The sequence below is a fragment of the Lytechinus variegatus genome, chromosome 19 (assembly GCF_018143015.1).
Source record: "Lytechinus variegatus isolate NC3 chromosome 19, Lvar_3.0, whole genome shotgun sequence".
In the NCBI taxonomy this organism is placed as follows: domain Eukaryota; kingdom Metazoa; phylum Echinodermata; class Echinoidea; order Temnopleuroida; family Toxopneustidae; genus Lytechinus; species Lytechinus variegatus.
The window spans coordinates 5522624-5544626 of record NC_054758.1 but is presented as its reverse complement, the minus strand read 5'-3'; the positions used below and the strand labels follow the sequence as shown (position 1 = coordinate 5544626).

Here is a 22003-nt window from a genome sequence, read left to right as displayed (position 1 = left end):
CCTTGTAGGCTGATGTATCTTAGATGGGAATTAGTCTCCTGGGAACAACATGATACTATTATTATTTATAATTTAATTCATAATGTGTTCAATAACCATTCAAGTATTTATTTAGTCATTACACCATTTTGCTATTAAATATTGGATATATATTGTCAATTATCGTTTGTGTATTTGTTGTTAACCAGCGAGCAACTAATTTCCATTTAATTGGACAATAAATTAAATTCAATTCAACTCAGATTGTGTAACTAATGATTGTAGATTTTTTGTATCCGTTTTTGTATTCATTTCATGTTTGTAATATGAAGTTTTTGTAAATCAAACACTTTTCCAATTATTGGACAATAAATGTTGAATTGAATTGCTAGTCTAGATCAATAATGATTATTGCAATCAATAAAATAATGTTGCAGGGAAAAACGAGACTTTTAATTAATAAATTCAAGACATTTTCTTGTAAACGTTTTCAATAATTCTTTATTTCCTCCGTGCCGCACATCCGCTCTCCACACGCATTAACATGATCCGATAACCATAACCTCATTAATCATACTATAGCAACAAGTCCACAAATTATCTCTCATTTGAAAACAATATGATGTAAACAAAGTATGTTTTGTACAAAATATCCAAAATGCCCTGTTAATATGACTAATCAAATGAAATGGTAGGATATTGTTAGACTCGGAGAGTTCTACAAAATTGTGTTCGCATCATATTGTTAATGAACGCATATAAATAATGACCCATCAACATTGCATGTGTCTTAGCTCTTGAATTCAGGCTTCTCTGCATTCATCAGAGGTTGGTTTGGATAAAAAAGTGGTCAAAATGACTCAATACAGAGTCACAATTTCAAAAGGAAATACACTCTAAACATAAAATTTAGTAGATAACAAGATCTGTGGAGCGTTTCATCAACTTTTTTTTGTCCAATAACTTTTCAGATCTGACAACTTTCCTTGATTTTAACTGGCTGAGAAGCAGTCCCCATGCCGACTGTCAGACAAACTGTAGGCCTAGGGCCTGTATTCTGAAGTCAGGTTTATCTTAGACCATGGTCTAACTCTGTGCTAAATTTACGGGGAGCCAAAAATTCAAAAATTCTGTTTATATCGTATATTTCTCATGTTTACTATTTTGTTTGCTGTTTGCTTTCATAATGAAGAAAAATACTTCAAAATACTTCAGTTATCATTCCCAGACAATTATGAACATTTTGAGTGTCAAATAAGTTAATAATTTGAATGTGTACTGTAAGGATTTGTGCCCCAATTAGCTATCCATAGTTAAACCAGAGTTCAGAATACGAGCCTATAACTCCAGCAGTCGTTAGGGACAACCGACTGTCATTCATATGACAAGAAAATACTACTAGTCAATGTGACAAAAATAGTACTTGTGCCAAAATTACCCTTTAATTCAGTTATTTTTAACTAGTTCATTTCACGTATATATGGCAGCAGGGATGGGTAACTTTGCCTAAGTCGATTTTTTTTTGGATTACATAATTCTGTTCAACTTTAAGAGGTATATAAATATGCTTTGAATAATCTGGTGGGAAAAATTTCTTTGAATTGGGCAAATATCTTTTTAAAAATCCCACCCTTCTATTTCTATTGTTCTCCTTTCACACGAGGAAGGTTCCATAATATACACCAGCAAACACAGATATAAGGAAAAAGCATATGAAAGAAAATAGAACATCACAGGAAAAAAAATCAGCATAACAAATTCAAGTTTGGTATTAAATCAATTTGAACAAAATATATCATTAACTCGGTAGAAAAATCATAATCTGAGGAAAAAAAAACATTTGGAAAATTACTTTTACAACTGTACAATAACAGCTTGCAAGTCAACAATGGAAATTTTTTCAGCTGAAATTTCAGCCGAAAATATATATTTTTAAATAATTATGAAGACAATTCATCATTGTTTCAATTTAGTACCAGTAATCATGAATGAAATCTGAAAATGACAGATTTAGGATGTCCATCACACACATATATTCATGAAATCTTATCATTTTCAATCATTTAATAATAAGCCAATACATTCGATGTAACCAAAAATTTACAATTATTTGGAGGCCCAAACTTTTCATATTCTAAAAAAAAAAGAATATTCAGCTTTAAAATAGCACTTCATACATCACCCCAGTCATGTGATTCTGGCGGACCAGGAACCAATCAAAAGTATTCATTCACACAATTTGCAGTCCATCACAGACCTTTGTGTTACTGAACCACTATTTCACAAAATTTAGAACATTAAAAGTTGTTACAAGCTATTGAAATCTTGCAATTTATTGGCTGCAAACAAATTACTGATTTATTCATGTCATTTGTTTTTTTATTATAAATTTGATGAAACAGGGGCAAGCAGTTTCTGCGTCTTTACCCACAAGCTCCATGTAAATACATGTATCAATTATCTACATTTACAGTCTGAAAATTGGTAAGTTTTCTCTTTTCCTAAGAACGCTATACCATATACCTGTAGTATCTGTTCGTAACAAATACAAAAAGGAGAGTAGTATGAATATATTAAAGAGTTTTTATGTAGAAGTCTCATTTGTATTTACAAGGTAATGATGGCTTGCTTACTCTAATTTATTTACCCCCGCCCTGGTCTTGACAGTATCACATGTACATATGACCAACATAAAACAAGTGGAACGCCTCTGGCAGTCTCACCTGCATTACGCCATTCAATATACAAGTAACAGCAGTGATGACTTTGAAAACTTCTATAAAATAATTATTCACAACAAGTGGAATGCCTCTGGCCGTCTCACCTGCATCACGCGGTTCAATATAGCAGCAGTGCTGACTTTGAAAACTACTCTAACTCGCACAAGATGTTCAGTGATACATGGTTACTCTTATGTCCTCTTTTTATGAACTAGACCAATAAACTTACAGAGATATGATGGTTATTCAACAAAAAACCCCAACATGGCCAAAGTTCATTGACCTTACATGACCTTTGACCTTGATCATGTGACCTGAAACTCGAACAGGATGTTCAGTGATACTTGATTACTCTTATGTACAAGTTTTCATGAATCAGATCCATAAACTTTCAAAGTTATGATGGTAATTCAACAGATACACCCAATTCGGCTAAAGTTCATTGACCTTTGACCTTGGACATGTGACCTGAAACACGCACAGGATGTTCAGTGATACTTGATTACTCTAATGTCCAAGTTTAATGAACTAGACCAATAAACTTTCAAAGTTATGATGGTAATTCAACAGATACCCCGATTCGGCCAAAGTTCATTGACCCTAAATGACCTTTGACCTTAATCATGAGACCTGAAACTTGCACAAAATGTTCAGTGATGCTTGATTACTATTATGTCCAAGTTTCATGAATCAGATCCATAAACTTTCAAAGTTATGATGGGAATTCAACAGATATCCCCAATTCGGCCAAAGTTCATTGACCCTAAATGACCTTTGACCTTGATCATGTGACCTGAAACTTGCACAAAATGTTCAGTGATGCTTGATTACTATTATGTCCAAGTTTCATGAATCAGATCCATAAACTTTCAAAGTTATGATGGGAATTCAACCGATATCCCCAATTCGGCCAAAGTTCATTGACCCTAAATGACCTTTGACCTTGGTCATGTGACGTGAAACTCATGCAGGATGTTCAGTGATACTTGATTAACCTTATGTCCAAGTTTCATGAACTAGGTCCATATATTTTCTAAGTTATGATGACATTTCAAAAACTTAACCTCAGTTAAGATTTCGATGTTGATTCCTCCAACATGGTCTAAGTTCATTGACCCTAAATGACCTTTGACCTTGGTCATGTGACATGAAACTCTAATAGGATGTTCAGTAATACTTGATTAACCTTATGGCCAAGTTTTATTAACTAGGTCCATATACTTTCTAAGTTATGATGTCATTTCAAAAACTTAACCTCAGGTAAGATTTGATGTTGACGCCGCCGCCGTCGCCGTCGAAAAGCGGCGCCTATAGTCTCACCTGCGAAGCAGTGAGACAAAAACCACCATTCATGTGATAAAAAATAATAAGTTCATTGACCCTATATGACATTTCACACCTTGATCATGTGACAATGAAATGTCCAAATTTCATGAACTAAATCCATAAACTTTTTAAGTTATGATGACATGTCAAATACCCCCAATATGGTTTAGGCCCATTGACTCTTAATGACCTTTGACCTTGGTCATGTGACCTGAAACTCAGGCAGATTTCAATGATGACAACACCACCATTATCGGGGAAAACAGCACCTATAGTCTCGTTTTGCTTTGCAGCTGAGACAAAAAAACCTCATGGCCTTCATCTGTTGTGTTTGTTTATTCTATGATAAATATTGCAACAACTTTGGGAAAATTGAACATTACTGCAATGGCAATTCATTCTTGAAATCGTTGTTAAATCAACAAAATGCATATTTCTCTGCGTTTACAATGAAACGTACCTTTTGCCATAAGACATTTGAGATTTAACAAGAAAATAAACATCTTTCTGTGAAGACAATAGGTAACCACCGTCAGCATGTCACTCCATGACAGAGTCATTTTCCAATAAACTTACTCCCAAGACTTTCAAAAAGTAACATAAACACAAAGAAAACATAACATAATCCTGTCCCGGAACAAGATATCGACAATATTCGCACAATAACCTAGTTCACACATGCATCATCATAATATAACAAATTGTTCAATTCTTTTACAGTACTTTGCCAAACTTAGTTTGGTTTAATCAATGAGTAAGAAATATACACTTCTTTCACATCACAGTCATAGTTTATAACTTTATGTACTTTATTCACAAGTCCTATTTTACATGTATATAAATAGTTTAGGACAAAGGTAACTTTCAAACCATCTGTTCACCGAATATCGAAAATAATTTGGAAAAGAAATGCAACATGAAGTCTGAATAATTTCAAGGAGGTAGGCTAGCATGTTCCTCTTGTTTTCCAGGCTTGTTCAAGCCAAGCCAATCTTAACGTTTTAAAAACGTGAAAGTTATTGCATCCTGATGTCCTGGGTCCTTTCAAATCCTGTACTTGCTATGCAGACCTGCAAGCAGGAAAACCCAGTGAGAACGCATTGATGTTTATAAAAGTGAACAGACCCTGTGCATTGCCCTTTTTTTCCATGAGAATATACAGTCAATGCATTGCAAGGCAAAATCACTAAGTACATTATAAGGAATCGGTGTAATAAGGAGCTAACACAAAATCTTGATGCTCTGAGAAATCGCAAGACAGACGTTTAGAACTTGACATTGGCGTGTAAAACCTGCCTGCACGGACATATTTCACAAAGACTTGCGACTATCATAACTTAAAACCGATGGCAAATACCATGGTAACAGGACTCCGCAGCCAATCACAATCAAGGTTTCCATGGTAGTTATCATTAAGGCAAAATTACTGTAGTTTTAAAGATTGATGAAACAGGCCCAAGATTAGAAACCCCGGCATAGAAACAAACATTCTCAGGACACTTTATCACAAAGGTTAGCACCCAGACCAAGTTACAATGCAATGACATCTATTAAAAACCACTGAAATCCTTGCATCTCATTGGCCAATAGTAAACTAGTCAGCAAAAAAAATTGCTGACAAGGTTCTTTGTGAAATGCTCTCTTAGTTTGGTTTAAAAAGCAATCTTCACAGGCATTTCATGAAACGAATAGTCCATAGGCCCTGAATTCCTTCCATGTGATTTCATCAGCAAACAATCGCTGACAAGCTTCTGTGTGAAATGCTCTCTTAGTTTGGTTTTGGAGCAGTCCTCGGAAGTATTCATAAAACAAATAGTCAGTGATTTTTACTATTTTTTATAAGTTCACCAAATCCTTGCATCTGGTTGGCTCAGAGCATATCTGTCATCATCAACATTCACCAGGCCCTGATGCAGAAAGAGTTCTGTTTAAACGCAACTAAAAAAAAATCAAGAGCAAGTCTGATATATTCACATCAGATTGGCTCAAAATAAAGTTGCAATTTATTTTCTTTAGAGGTTGTCTTTGATTGCAAGTTTTTCGTCGACAGATCCCTGCAGTGTAACTTGGTTATTACACCGATCCCTTTCAATAAAAAGCTGCTATCTGTACCTTGACAGTATTCTACCTAGATCTTGACCATACAAATGCACACACGATAGCTAGTGCTGACAGGCCTGCTATTGCAATGACGCCCACGCTTGGGTTCTCTATCCTGAAATTCAGTGCTGATATCTGTGTCAAGACAAACGGAATACAATCAATCATTTTAGTGTGATGATAGATTATTCGGAAATAAGGACATTACAATTATTGAGTGAGGGTAAATACTCTGTATCATGTGCATACATCTACTACAAAATATTATTTTTTTAAAGCTTATTTGTGTGATGATTAATCTTTAGAAATGTCTTTTTTTTTAAATCAAACACCACCTGGGCGCCGTCTTACAAAGAGTTACAATTGATCCAATCAATCGTAACGCTATGGAAATCAATCAGTGTCAAATTTTTTTCTACAGGAAATTTGCACAATGTCTTTTGTAAACAAAGAGAAGCAAGAGTGAATTTTAAAGAAAACATGGAATGCATGAATATAAATCGAAAGTTAGGAAATATTTTGAACGAACATGCATAATAGATGTTGATGTTGCAGGCTGTCCTGATCAATCACAACTCTTTGTAGGACAGGGCCCCAGGATCTGGGCCCCATTGCATATAAGTTATTATTATAGTAAATGTGCCTTCCAATGGTATCTTTCACGGAATCCTTGATTCTGATTGGCTGTTGAGCCTTGTTACCATGGTAGTTACCATTGAATGGCAAAGTTACCATAATGGAAACTTTTATGCAACGGGGCCTGGGCGAATCAAATGTGTGCCTGTTTCCCCAAAAAAGTTGTGCAGATTTCCTTTCTAATAATAATATACAGCATTTGTGAGGTGCCGACTTATCTAGCTTCCTATTCAATAGCGCACTATATATTACCCCGGCCATAGCGCCAGCTGCTAAAGGCGCTTGGTGCATTCAAGGAATTAATCTGGCCGGGTACCCATTCACCTCACCTGGGTTGAGAGCAGCGCAATGTGGACAAATTTCTTGCTGAAGGAAAACACGCCATGGCCGAGATTCGAACCCACATCCCAGATATTGAAAGACGAGATTCGTAACCACTAGACCACGACGCCCCCGCCGTGAGAAATGATGACATTGATGGATTTGGATAGTTGCGATTGATATTGAATCTATCGCAAAACTTTGTAAGAGGGGACCCTGATCAAGAATACATCACACATACCCATCCGCCTTGTTGCGCAATCCACGTCGTTATTCTCTCCGAGATGATGAAACGCACCAAATCCTTGATGATCTTGTGAACGAACTCCCCCACGCTCGTCATGACGTCTCTGGCGATACGATAGCCGAACATGAGCAGGGCCGAAATGCGCCCCCAGTTGATGCCCTTGACGAATAATCTACACGTAGAAGACAAAAGAAGGAATGAAAATAATTTTGGCTTCATATCAGTCGCATGAAGACAATTTTACATAAAATTGTCAAACATTAGAACAGCTCAACTTGCCAGGAACTATACATGTAGAGGTGACTCTGATTACAAAAAATATATAACTTGGGACAGAGAAATTATTTCAACTTCAGAGTGAAATTTTATTTCTAATATTACTGCTCTGCACAATCTAATCTGAAAAATAATAATATGCAACATTAATACATCACTTTTAATAATGCAATGTTTCTAAGCGCTGCATACTATAACCCCGGCTTTAGTACGGCTACCCTGAGTATTCAAGGAATTCCTTCCTACTGGGTACCCATTAACTACACCTGGGTGGAGAGTGGCAAATGTAAACGCCCTGCCAAAACACTGCAATGTGATTTGAATACCAGACCTTGTGGTTTGAAGTCTGGAGATTTAACAACCGAGCCACAACACTTCTACATGTACATTAACTACCTCCACTTTAAGAGGTGAATTTTCAATTTAATAGAGACAATATAATTAATACCATGGTCACATTTGTTCTACGGCGGCCGTACGGCGAGTCAAAAACAGCCGTTTTTACATTTTTTGTCCAACTGCATATAGGTGGTTTAAAATCAAAATAATAAAACGGCTGTTTTCAACTTGCCGTACAGCCGCAGTAGAGGTATTAATCTCTAGCTTCTTGCTGAAAAAAAAATAAGTACGGAGGATACGAATCCCAAATCCTCTAATTATATTTAAAGAGAAGGGATTCAGAAACAATGCACAATGTTGCATCTACATGTACATGTATATACAATATACTTTACCTTCTTGCTACTCCAGCGAATGCTTGGTAGGCCGTTGAGGGCGTTATGTGAAGCATCTGAATCATCTGTCTGAACTCTCCCTCGTACTGCGCATCGATTTGGTCTCCGATCTGAGCTAGTCTTCGCCCTACTCTTGAGGTTGGACTGTGGAAATGATTTGATGCAGGAAAGAAAAGATGTAGAAACGTTATTAATGTCAAAGCAGTGAAGGGTCAATTACGTGATTAATTTATTATACTCCAATGATAATTTTTTTTTTATCCAGGGTACAGTAGCCCACTTCAGTTAGGAAACTGCTCTACCAGCGGGCCTGCTAAACATAATAATGTTATTATTACCCTTCTCCAATCGAAATCCTGAGTGCCTAGCAAGTAGACAGAACAGAGAAGGTCTGATTGTTTTAAGTCTTTGGAATGACTTGGCCAAGGATCAAACCAATGAACTCCAATCTATTATCTTAAATAAATTGTCTGACTACTATTTTTTCCCCTAAAATCAAATCATTTATTTCCACAAAAAAAAATTACAAATATAGTATCCCCTCTCTATCACCTCTTCCAGCTTGTTAATCTGTATTAATCCAACATATGATCACAATCAAATTTAGGGCATGTTATCTAGTGATATGCACTTGGGGGTTGGCATTTTCAAATCTGATCAAAGCAATTACTTTGTACTACCCCAAATATCAAATACAATAATCAGCTACACATACACATGTATGCAATACATGTACATGTATGTACAGGGGCTGCGGAAAGGTTTTCAAAGTGGGGGGGGAGGGGGCTGACCATGTAAAAAATCACAATTGTATGGTCATTTTTGGGTTTTGGACACGGTTTTGGAAAAAAATGAGGGAGGGGGGCTGAAGCCCCCCCCCCCTCGGGTCCACGGCCCTGATGTACACTGTACATGTACATGTATAAAAAAAATTTGTTGAATAACCTATATTGCCCAATGCCAATGGACCTACATGTAGGGCTGCTCGGAAAAGGGGGGGTGGGGCTTGACAATGGCCCATTTATGTCAACATTTTTTTAGAGGCAAAAGTGCAAGGAGTAGTGATAACCTTATTATATTTTTCTGGTGCAAAAGCCATGGAAAGATCGATTATGACTGGCTGCGGTTCTCTGTTACCAAGGTACAGCACAATAGCAAGGTATGTACTATTTACCATAATCATAAATTTTCCCCACAACCTATGAACCCCAAAATACATATTGATATCATGTGACACATACATGTACATGTATTTCGGTATCATGACTATATCTTTCAAAATGTTCTAAATAAAATGTTCTAAGTTTGTCCAAACAAAATCACAGATCTAGACGTCATCAGATTGCGTGCAGGCTCCATGAACGTCACAACAGGACATTGCTAAGTAAATTATTTGTTTACCTAGATAACTCTTGGCATGACTTCCTTAGAGTGACAAGGTACTACATATCCAAACAAGAGAAAGCCAGGTTCCTGCTTTTTTTTTTCTTCTTCATTTCATACAAAAGAGTGACAAAAGGGGACTTTATACAGGTATTGCAAACAATGAATGCATACTATCAGTGAAAAAAATACAAAGTAAATTTTTCTTGGAAAATATGTATCCTGTACATACATGTGTTAAAATGTGTTTGAGTGTTGAAGTCCAAAGTCCTTTATTCTTATTTTTTTTTCTTTTCTACGTGTGCACTGGCAAGGAAAAAAATATGTATACCGGTACTGGCTTTGAATAAGCATGGACATGTATACATGTACATGTAATGTATCAGATCTATTGAATTGAACTTTATGCACTTTCCAGCCAACACTTCTCAGAAAATTATTGAAGTCTCTTGAACTTGCGCATAAAAATTAAAAAATAACTCTTGCATTCATATTAACCTAATTCCAGATTCTAAATTGTCTATGAATTATACTAACACTACCAGTATATTCATTGAGTCGTTTCCTTTCTTTTTCTTGAAACATGAAAATTAATAGGGTACAATTATTATCAAGGTCAATCAATAGATATCAAGATCCATGGTCTTCATCCCTCAATAATTTATACTTTCATAAGCACAGCAAATATAAAGTGAGTATTGATTGATTTATCAATTGAGTGATAAAATGATTGATTGATCAATTGATTGATTGACTGACCGACTATTCTTTTTGTGTCATCGTATTCTTTGAAGAAATAGGGCCTAAGATATGATTTTCTTTGAAAAACAATTGTTCAGTCATTTTCAGATTGACCCCCCAAATCTATGCCCCATGTCCGCGCACCCATTCAATAATAATACACGATTCAGGAATTTTGATGATAAAAGGCTGCTATTACTATTACATACAATGCCAGAAATTCAACATTTTTTCACCATTTTGAGTCAGTATGAATATCTGTCTATGCATTTACAGGAGTAAATATTGAGGCCATTATGGGTCTTCTTTTATTAGAATCGAGCAGAAATGCGTACATGTATGATGCTTCGACAAGGAACACTGCAGAGACTTTGGCCACCTTATAGTGACCTTACAATACATACTGACTGATACTGTACATGTACACCTGTATGGTGTATGTATTCACTACTTTGCATACATGTACATGTAGGTCTACTACATCTACATGCTACTTCATATTCCATAAAATTGAATATGAAAGAAACATGAATGGGGAATTGCCTTCACTGGATAATTTCAAGTTGCCCAAAATGACAACAACAAAAAAGCTCCCCAAAATTTAGAAAATGCCCCAATGTATAAAATAGCCCCCAAAAATATTGATTTCCTAGCCTGGCACTTGGTCCTTTTGGACTATGACATTTGCTTCAATGACAATTGGTCCTCTTTACATTCCACACACTAATCGAATAGCCAACTTCAACCCTGGATTTAACACTCTAAATCCTATCCTTAACCTACCATAAAACCCTATCATGAAATAAGAAATCATGCGGGGAGCGGGCCTTTGCTCATGCAGGACCTAGCCTGTGGAATTCTCTCCCACACAGTTTGAAAACCCAGACTTCAGCGACCACCTTCAAGGGCAACCTGAAAACTTACCTGTATAAAAGCGTTTTTTGATAGACATTGACTTACATGTATTGTTCAGAATACATGTATATGTAAATAGTTTTTGTTGTTCTGCTCTGAAGCGCCTTGAGCATCTAATTAAGATGGAAGTGCGCTATATAGATCTTATGTATTATTATTATTATAATCGCAACCCTAACCCTACATCTTGGATGAAATTAAACCCGGAGCAAATGTCATGTACATGTAGCCAGTCATTACATATAGATTGAACTCATACATACCTTAAAGGATCTGAAGTGAAGTTCTGTAATTCCGGTATCCTGGGCGTGGCTATATTCATATCGCTCGTCTGGTCCTGCATGTCCATTGTCAACCTCTGGTGAAAGAAATTCCTGACGATAGACTCCGTCTGCTCGATCACATTCTCTTCGGTGTCCTCCTGCACCGTCTGTGTTACTGTCGAGGTACCCGTTGCCATGGTAATGTTCGTTTTTATTTTACAATTGCGTAAACAAATATCAGGGCTGGATTTATAACCCCAAAATTTATTAAGTAATTGTCTTCTGGCCTGTCTCCCTTGCTAAACTTGACTTGCTATGTCTGAATTGCTGCTTCACACACAATGAGCAATACACAGTTCCCAGTGCCTGGGACTGCACAAATAATTCTAATTCTCTTGTATATTCTCTTGTAAATAATTCTACTTCTCTTGTAGATAATCAAGATGTTTTTCAACAAATATCTTTTCTATCGGTCACCACAATATATTTCATTCATTTCAAACTGTACAAGTGTCATCCTCTTTGAATACCGATGCCCGTCTTTCCAAATACTTCTCACGAAAATATCAAATGAATTGTGATTCCCTCTTCTTCAATATATGCATGAATCAGTGCTCAATGTTCAAGGCAAGCCTCCACGTGTAGCTGGAATTCCCGATTGAATACATTTACAGATAAAGAATCAACTTCTTGGAATGTTTCAAATGAAACAAACACAGGAAACAGAAAAAAGGGAACTTCCCTCAGAGTGCCAAGTTCGTCAGTGGCTTCTGAAGTTAATGGGTCAAAGTCCAATTGACATGTACAGTCTGCTTCTTCCTGTGTGACGTTCACGTAGTATGTTCAGGTACACATATGATCTCTCTTCCTCAATAGCACTGTGCATGTACCTGTATGTCAGGAGAGAGAGGGAAGAGGGGGGAGGGGGGGGGGGACATTGGGAGGGAGGGGGAGGGGAGACAGTGGAGAGGGGAGAATGAGACAGGGGGAGAGGGGAGACAGTGGGCAGAGAGGGATCAGAGGGGGGGAGAGTAGGGAAGGAGGAGGGGAGGAGCAGAAAGGAAAAAATGGATGAGGGACAGTAATATTTGCAGAGGCAGAGAGAGGGAGAGGTGGGGAGGGACAGGGAGGGAGGGAGGGAAAGGGGAAGGAAAGGAAAGAGCAAGACAGAGAGACAGACGGAGAGAGAAAGACAACAAGAGAAAGAAAAGAAAAATCAAAAGTGGTAAATAAAACTGGATTAAAAACTCAACAATAAACATGAAGTATAGTGAGTAATATTAAAGTAATCTTAATCAAATAGCAATATAAATTCACAGTTCACTGTACTGTACATGTACATGCACATACTGTACTGCACGTACAGTGTACAACGTATACCATATTTTTTCTGGGAATAACAAACAGAAAGACTTTAATATTTCACATTTCTTGGTAAAACAGAGCCACAGACATCCTTTGCCATGGAAACGTAAACAATACCAAACAAACTCCTTGGCAAAAATCACCCTAGACTTCCTGATCCAGACATCCCTTTGTTTAAATTATCCCAAGTTTTCATCTCAAAGTGATGCCCTCAAACATGATCAACATTCAACAAGCTCCTACTTGATATTAGTCATCCATTGTTCTGGGGACAAAAGACTACCACAACCCAGTCAGCTGGTAGACTTGTTTACAAGAAAGTGATGGTACTAGTCTTAGTTTGCAGACCCTTCCAAGAATTCTCTCAACTATGTGTATAAATTTGAATGTATGCCAATTTGTTAGTCATGCAACATGTTTGTGAAATGAATTCTGAGTTTCATTTTTTTTCAAGTCAAGACACCATTTTCGTATGTCAAATGTGCAACATTTTTATGTATACTTACACATGAAATATGACAAGCAATTTTCTATAGAGGCCTACAAATATCAACACCAAATACCATTTACCAATAACATGTCATGTCTACATTAAAATGTAGGCCTATATGTGAATTCAAAACGCAAATTTACATCATTACAAGTGTATGTATACAGTTGTACATCAGCAAAGAATATACATTGCAAGGCCTTAAATACCTACTGTACATAATTATCAGTAATTGGCAAAACATCTAAGATTTATTTTCGGGGAGCTTTTTTTTCTAACCCAAATCTGCAAAATTTTACAAGACTTATTACATTGCACTGCAGTGAATGAGGACTAGTTTTTCTTTATTTTTTTTCTTTTCTTTCTGTATTTTTTTTTTTGGGGGGGGGGGTGGCGGGTTCTTTTGAGCATTTCATAAAAAATATGTTTTTTTCATACAGTATCATAACAGGCCTACATGTACATACATTTTTATGACTTCTGCAAACTGACATCAAATGAATGAATGTTAAGAAATAGAATGCATAACAAGATAGGGCCAACAGTATACCCACAAATAATTTATAACAAAGAAACTGATTAGTAAGACTACATGTAGGCAATGTCTGAGTGTTAGGATGTCCCAGCACTGGGGATTGCACCATCTACATGTATACCTGTACATGTCATCTGTAATATCACATCCAAATACATGTAAACAGGATGACATCACAATGGACTCTGGAAAATGCATTTTATGTGTCATTGCAAAAGATTGTTTTGTCCTTGTCATATTTGGGAAAATTGGGATTACATCCAAACTACAAATTGGTTTTGACTTTTGATTACATGTACATGTAGGTTTCCTTTCTCATTTGTACTGTAAACTATTTATCATTCTTTATTTTGGGATTTGGCTCAATGACAACATTTAAAAGCATCATAACTATAAACTGGCAATAATGATGCTATGGTAAAAAGGAGTCTGGACCTACATTGTACATGCAGAGTTTGTACATGTATAATGTACATGTAGGCCTACAACAATTTACAATGTACAATATATCACCAACTAAATCAAAATACACCTGGAGAGCGTTTCATAAATATTTTGTCCGACAAGTTGTCAGATCTGACATCTTTCCATGATTCTGATTGGCTGGAGGCATTGTTTCCAGGGTTGGCGATTTTTTTGATTTTTTTTAAAAAAATCAAAAAAATCGGATTTATTTGAATTAAAACAGATTTTTTTTATTTAAATCAGATTTTTTTTAATTTTTTTAAAGTTTTCCTCTTCGAAAAAAAGGTAATTATCCCCCCCCCCCCCCCCCCTTACTCTTACAATGACATCAATATTGAGATGTTATACATTTCACCCCTAATATTGTTCTTAACCACATATTTTGTAATTAAAATCTAGTAAAAATGGACAATTAAAATAAATTTGGAGAATCATGTATCTGAACTTAATTTTATCATACATAGGCCTATGAAGGAATATTCCATAGGGAATTCCCAGTGAGTAGAGAAAATTCCCCTCTGGGATTTTTCATTCAAATATTTAAAAAATCCAAGAGAAAAAATCCCTTATCAAAACTGCCAACAAACCCTTTGCCAATTACTAGTATTCATGTATATTGTAAGAGAAATAATTCAAATCAATTATTTTTTTTCAATTAGTCACAGCTTTACAATAGTCAAAGAGAGACTACAACTGTATATGTTTAGGATCTTTTTGATAAAAAGCTCTTCTCTTGCTACAGATATAGATGCAAAACTCTCAGTTTTGGAGATAGCTTAGTCAAAGGGTGACTATACTACATTCTGTTACTGTGATTTTTTTACATTAATCTACAATTTTTATTCCCATATTCTCTACAAAAAAACTGTTTGATCCATGAAGTATGAAAAAATCTACTTACTTTTAACTTAAAGGATAAAAACTGCAAAACTGCTTAAATTACAACATATGTATTACAAAAAGAAGTATTTTATTTTAAATGAGACACAGCTTACAACTGCCAATGATTGTAACTGAAGTACCTGCATCTTAACATTAAAATGCAGTGTTAAATGTTTATTCTGAGTTTTGCAAATTGTTGTTATAGAGAGCTCTTTCCATTATTACATGCAGATACAAAACTTCCATTATTTGTAGCACTGAACATAAAATGGGCTGCAGTGACTTACAAGGTTTATAAGAGAAAGCTTTTCTCAACAGTCAAATTATGACTGTACTACATGTACATTATGTTAATGTGATTTTTATATTATGTTATTCAAAACATCAAATGTATGATAAATGTAACAATACGAATAAGAGGCATGTTAAATATGTTGATTACATGCAGGTATCATTTTTTTATTTTACATGACAGAAGTAGTTATGGTAGGCGAAGGATCAAAACTGGAAAACTGCCAACAAACCCTTTTCTCATTGACTTTTATATTATATATATATTTTTTTAAAACTGCTCCTCTGAAAAGTCTTTGATTATGTGAAAACTTTACGTTAAGAAAGAAATTGACTAATAATAACTGACAAAGAATGTAAAATTTCAGAAGAAAACTCGACAATAATTTACAAAAAATGACCTATGACAACATACATCTGTAGTTTTTAAGGAATTACCTGTTTTTATTAATTTGATTTTAATTTGTTTTAAGTAGATATGAAGACTTTGTTGATCTTTTATTGATATAAAGTTTAATTCAAAGTTTTTCAGTTACTTGAAGAATTAAAACTGCATTGAACAAATACTTTGTCAATGATTTGTACATTTTTCAATGGAAGTGATTTAAATCAATGATTTGTTTTAAAAAAATCATGGTGATTTAAATCGCGATTTAAATCATGATTTAAATCAACGTGATTTAAATCCGCCAACCCTGTTTGTTTCTATGGTAACTGTCGGATAAAATGAGACGCCCCCCAGAAACTTCAGGCAGAGCTTGTACATGTAACATTGTAGATAACTGTCTTCCAGACGAGGAAATTTTGTATTTAAAATATTTTCAAAGTAATGAACTATTTTTAAAACCTGATACAGATACATGTACAAGTAGGTGCGAGTGCTTTCCTTAAAGGTTTGGTTGACATACCGTATAGTACAGAACACATACAAAACACAGACCATGTGCACTGAACACTGCATAAGAAGTAGACAAGTTAGATTTTAATACCTCAATCACATTCGCTCTACGGCGAGTGGAAAACAGCCGTTTTATTCATTTTCGTTCAAACCACCTCCATACAGTACATGTAGCTATTATAAAAAATGTTAAAATGGCTGTTTTGGAATCACCATACTGTCGCCGTAGGACAAATGTGACTGAGGTATAATTCGTCATGAGGATGAATTACATGTATGTATATTATAGGTGGCTTGTCATCTCAGAATTCTTGAGCAACATATTGAACAAATGAACTCCTTGTTGATCATCATAGCAATCATGAGAATAAATTTTGAACAAATGTGGTAATAACGGCCATTGTGATAAGGATAGTCTTGGTCAGACTTGGTGATAATTGCTTAAATATGTGATGATGGTGATGATGATGATGATGATGATGATGATGATGTGATGATGTGGTGGTGGTGGTGGTGACGATGATGGTGGTGGTGGTGACGATGATGGTGATGATGATGGTGGTGGTGATGGTGAGAATTATGATGATGATGATAATAATCTTATGATTATGAAAAAGGTGATTATGAGGACATTGATGATTGTGATGATGATAATCCTATATGATGATAATGAAAGCAAATTACATTCTTACTTTTATAGTGAAAAAATAAAGAATTTACATGATATATTACAAAAAAATATTTCTAAAGAAATAGGGAGTGTGCAAGATCAGTGGCTCCTTAATAACTACATGTACATACCACACAAAAGGCACCAAAGATGTGAAAAGGATTGGTGTTTACATGTACATGTAAAGCAAAAATTAAAACTGATACATGTACAAAAACAGTAACTTTCTTATCTCATAATCCAATTTCAAATTTGCATCAATTTGTGATATCAAGGCTTTGCTTGTTTACTTTTTCTGTCGTTTAACTTTATGAAATCTTATTGTTGGGGTGTACTTATTAAAGTCTTACTAAAGAATTGTTTAAGTACAATGGAATGACTACCTCATAAAATAACCCCAAATCTAAAAATAATTACTGTATGAGCAAGCTTGCAACAGGAAGTGCTTTTAATTTATGTTTAATAAATGTTACTTTCATTGGATGTTTGGCAAAGTCCCATCCATTATGAAATATTTCATAATGGGTGTGACTCTGCCTCTGCATTCATTAATGCTACACTTTGAAATAACCACCCACCTATCACTTACATGTACATGTATACACTGCTACCATCCTGCCTGTGGGGAATCTACAGGTAGGACTATGGCATGCCAATGTTGTACAGAGCACACACTTTAAAAAATCATTTAAATAGATCACTTTTGTGACCAAAACTACTAATTTCCATACAGTTACAATTTATTTTTCATTAGTAACTTGGGAATAACTTTTGTATTCACCAAAGCGCTCAAAAACTTGAATTTTGGGCATATTTTTGTGTATGCCCTCTACTTGTGAAAAGTAATATAGCAAGAAAATTTTCATTTTTGGATCTCTATTTTTAATTAAGAAAAAAATAATTTTAAGAATCAAATTTAAATAAGAGCTAAGTTGTAAGAATAATAGGTGTAATTGAAATTGTCAGTGTAAAAAAATCAAGCATTTGCCCCAAAGAAAAAGAGAAAATAAGCCAAACATTACTGCCCTTATTTTGCCACACATGGAGATATAACTGAGAACAAGGTTATATCATAACCTTGTTCATTGAATGAGTACCACCTACCGGTAATATGAGCATTTACATGTACATACATGTATACTGTTGTCTGTAATGAAGTTTGAATACAGGCAAGTTACAATGAAAGTTACTTTGGCACAAGAAAGAAATACAAGCAATTAGGGCTGTTATCATTGAGAAAATTCTCTGTCGATATCATGCTAAAATATCTTGATATCGATAACTATCGATAAAAGAATCAATACACATCTTTTGTGCATTAAAGTGATGTCACATGGTAATTTTTTAAAGATTTTAAAAACTCAGATTTTAAAAAATTTAAATCAGATTTTTATATTTAAATTTGCTTTTTAATTTTTTTTTTATTTATTAAAGAAAAATTCTTAAAACAAAGTAAAAACACCACAAATATAACCCTAAATGGATATAATTTTTGAAAAGTTGAATCAACATATACTGAAAAGATGAATAATTGTTCAACCCCAACCTCTTTTTCTAGCAGGGGGGGTGCATTGTGTTAACCCATACTAAAGGATTCATTTGTAAGTTGTTGTTTTTTTCAGGGAGACTGAAATAAGTTAGCCTTTGGAATTCAAAGGGTGTTCGGGTTTATATGAACAATACCATTTAATAAACAGCACATTTTTTTATCACCATTCTTTTTCTATTTATTTCATCTCCTCCTCCCCCTTTTCTAATTATAATTGCAAGGAGACTTCTAAAAGAATCAATAGTATTCATAGTAAATCCTTTATTCTACTGTCATGACACAATTATGATTATCATTTGATCAGCATCATCACCATCCAAGCTCTCAAAAGTAAACTAAAATTTCTTTTATCAATAATTAGAAACAGCCTCATGAAAAAATTTAATTTTGTGATTGTGTCACAAAAATTCAAATCAATACTAACAAATTTGCAAATAAGGTACAAAAATAAAACAATTGGATTGGAATCATGGCATTTTATAAATAGATTATCTAAGCTTTTATTGAAAAAACAGTCTGAGCTCGAACACATTTATGAAAAAAAAACTTTAATTCCAAACCTACACAGCTGATGACTGTTACTTCTCGGCTCAGCAAGCATGCTCTTTCTCAATTCTCAGTTGGGTTTACGATTTCACAATTTCATCAGCTAACTTATTTTGTTACATGTATGATGTAGGCTAGCAGCTCATTCTAATCTAGACTACTGGTACAAAAAGTAAACTCAATCACATCATCATTATCTCATTCAGATCATTACTTTTTCTTAGAAAAAAAACACATTTGACATTTCAGATCTAATAATAGTAGGCCTAGTACGGTATAAAATTAAAAAATAATGTGACATTAAAAAAAAACTTTTTAACAATTAACATCACATTTACACGCAAACACAATAATTGCATCTCCTTTCTTATTTTTATTTTGCGTTAATTTAACCAAAGTTCAGCTCTCTCTGATAAACGCACAGGCCACAGAAATGAGAATAGGCGACCGCAATCCTTCACTCAGCTCACCCTCCATTCTTCTCACTGCACTCAATTTCGAAGACCGGTACAAATATTTGTGTATGTGGGCCAATGCATTCTAATATTTTTTTTCACTCACTATAAAAATGTGGCAATCAATTATACCTCAAATCAGAGTCCTAAAACATGAAAAACTTATAAATATCAACAATTATTCATTAACTTACCCGCTGTTCCATCGAAAATACCATCAGAAAGCTTGTAGTATCAATAAATCAAAAAAAGGTAAGTGGTTTATAATTCTCTCTCGATCTCCCAAGAGAAACTCCGCGGCTGTGCGTTTCGCAAAAATGGCGAGGTGAATTGAAATGACGTCATTCTCGTCATGTTGGAGCCGTATGGGTGGGGCACAATGACAGTGGTTTGGGCGTATATGGGGCCCGGGGGGGGGGGCATTATAGCTGTATACATGCTGTACATAGAAAAGAGGAGGGAAAAGCTCCGGCGAAAAAAATTGGGGAAAAACCTACCCTATAAACACGTTAAATTGGCTAGTCTTAAAAAAAAATGCCCAATGCTTTGATAAAAAAACATAGGCCTACCCTAAAATAAATAAATTATAATTGACCCTGGGATTGACCATTGACCGGTCTTTCAAAAGCGCCCTTCAAAAAAACCCCCAGTGTTTTCGATATCCTTAACGAAGTTCACGCACGGCCAGCGTAATTCAAAACTGAAATCTCTTTAAACACTTTTTTTTTGGTGGGGGGGGGGTCACGCACGTGAACATCAAAACATTTGGCTGCCCCCCCCCCCCTGGAGGGTTTATGGTTGGGGTCTGGGGTAGGGGAGAGGGGAGTGTTGTTCTCTGGGGGAACTCAATGTTTTGGTGGTAAAAAGAAATAACGTGAGTACAAATCAGTGTGATGCATTTAAATCCAGGGCGGGGGGGGGGGTGTAATAAAGTAGAAACTCACCAAATCCCAACACCAAACACGGGGGAGAAAGTGGGAGGTAAGTGTGAGAAAGAAGAGATAAAAGGGAAAGAGACAGAAAATGGTAATAAAATGGAAAAATGGGTAGGCCAGTACAGAGCTGCATGAGAGTGAAGAGGTGACAAAAGAAATGGGCCCGGGAAACTGACCCGAAAACAATGGAGGAGGGGGGGGGGGGGCTGCAGCCTGCAGGCGGGGTCACTTACATCGACGAGTGGATACCATGAGCAACCCCCCAAAAACATAAAAAGGATGTATTTTTCAAGATAAGGGTGTCAAAAACACTAAAATAATGAAAGAGTATATCTATTTCGCTACCCAGGACAAAATTCCTGAATACCCATTGAATATCCACATACCTATTGGCAATTGGTTTCGATTTGGAGTACATGGAAAGTTAAACAATTGGTACCCATTGAAACCAAGAACTATTGACTATATTGGTCCCAATTAAGTGGAACCATTACTTGGTTTCAACTGGAAATAAAGCCAATTGACTGGAACAATAATTGTTGGTCTCAATAATTGGTCCCCAGTTGGTTTCAATAAATTGAAAGCAATGGGAACTTCTAATTAGCACAAGTAAAATTAGTAGAACAATACTATCTCAATGAGGAAATAACACAAATAATTATATGCTACTGCAGAAGCATACTGTCCGTCTGCTTAATCAAGGGCATGCAGAGATATAATTGTGCAAACTTTCCATCTGGTAAAACGCAGTTACTTAAAGCATCTTATTTGAGGTGGTTTGGTTATGGTATAGTGTTCTATTTATAAAATTTTAATCTATTGCAATTGAGCCATTTATTATTTATTGGTGCTTCATTGTTAATTACTCATTTTTTACCCGTTTCTTATAGGTATACCGTTTCTTAAACTAATGGAAAATGGTAAATGATTAAAAATAACATTGCAAAAACTGTTAACAATAAATTGCATTTATGCATAATGCAACAGGCTGATCACATGATCCCAAATTGGCAATCGGTCCCAACCTAAAACCAATTCGGGGACCAAGTGGGTCCACTTAAAAGTTAGACCGTGGCGTAAGTTAAACCTGACTTCAGAATACGGAACATTGGGACCAATTAGCCCCGTTAGACATTGGTCCGCCATTGAATTGAAATGGGGCCAGTTTGCCCAATTGAGACCAATTGACCCTAACAATAGGAAATCGACTGGTATCTACTTTGGACCCAATGGATCGACCTATTGAAATCAATTGATACCAACTGAATCCAAATTGAAATC

The 22003-nt window shown here is 35.4% G+C and overlaps 1 protein-coding gene across 1 annotated transcript; it reads right to left on the bottom strand.

The window, feature by feature from the left end:
- Nucleotides 1-5004: 5004 nt before the first annotated feature.
- Nucleotides 5005-20114, bottom strand: LOC121405661 (bcl-2 homologous antagonist/killer-like). Its single transcript, XM_041596558.1, has 5 exons — nt 19982-20114; nt 11642-12531; nt 8340-8483; nt 7324-7501; nt 5005-6260 (listed from the first exon to the last, which is right to left on the bottom strand). Exons 2-5 carry the CDS (start codon nt 11836-11838, stop codon nt 6150-6152), a joined length of 630 nt encoding a protein of 209 aa, XP_041452492.1. The 5' UTR covers nt 11839-12531; nt 19982-20114; the 3' UTR covers nt 5005-6149.
- Between the last annotated feature and the right edge of the window lie 1889 nt (nt 20115-22003).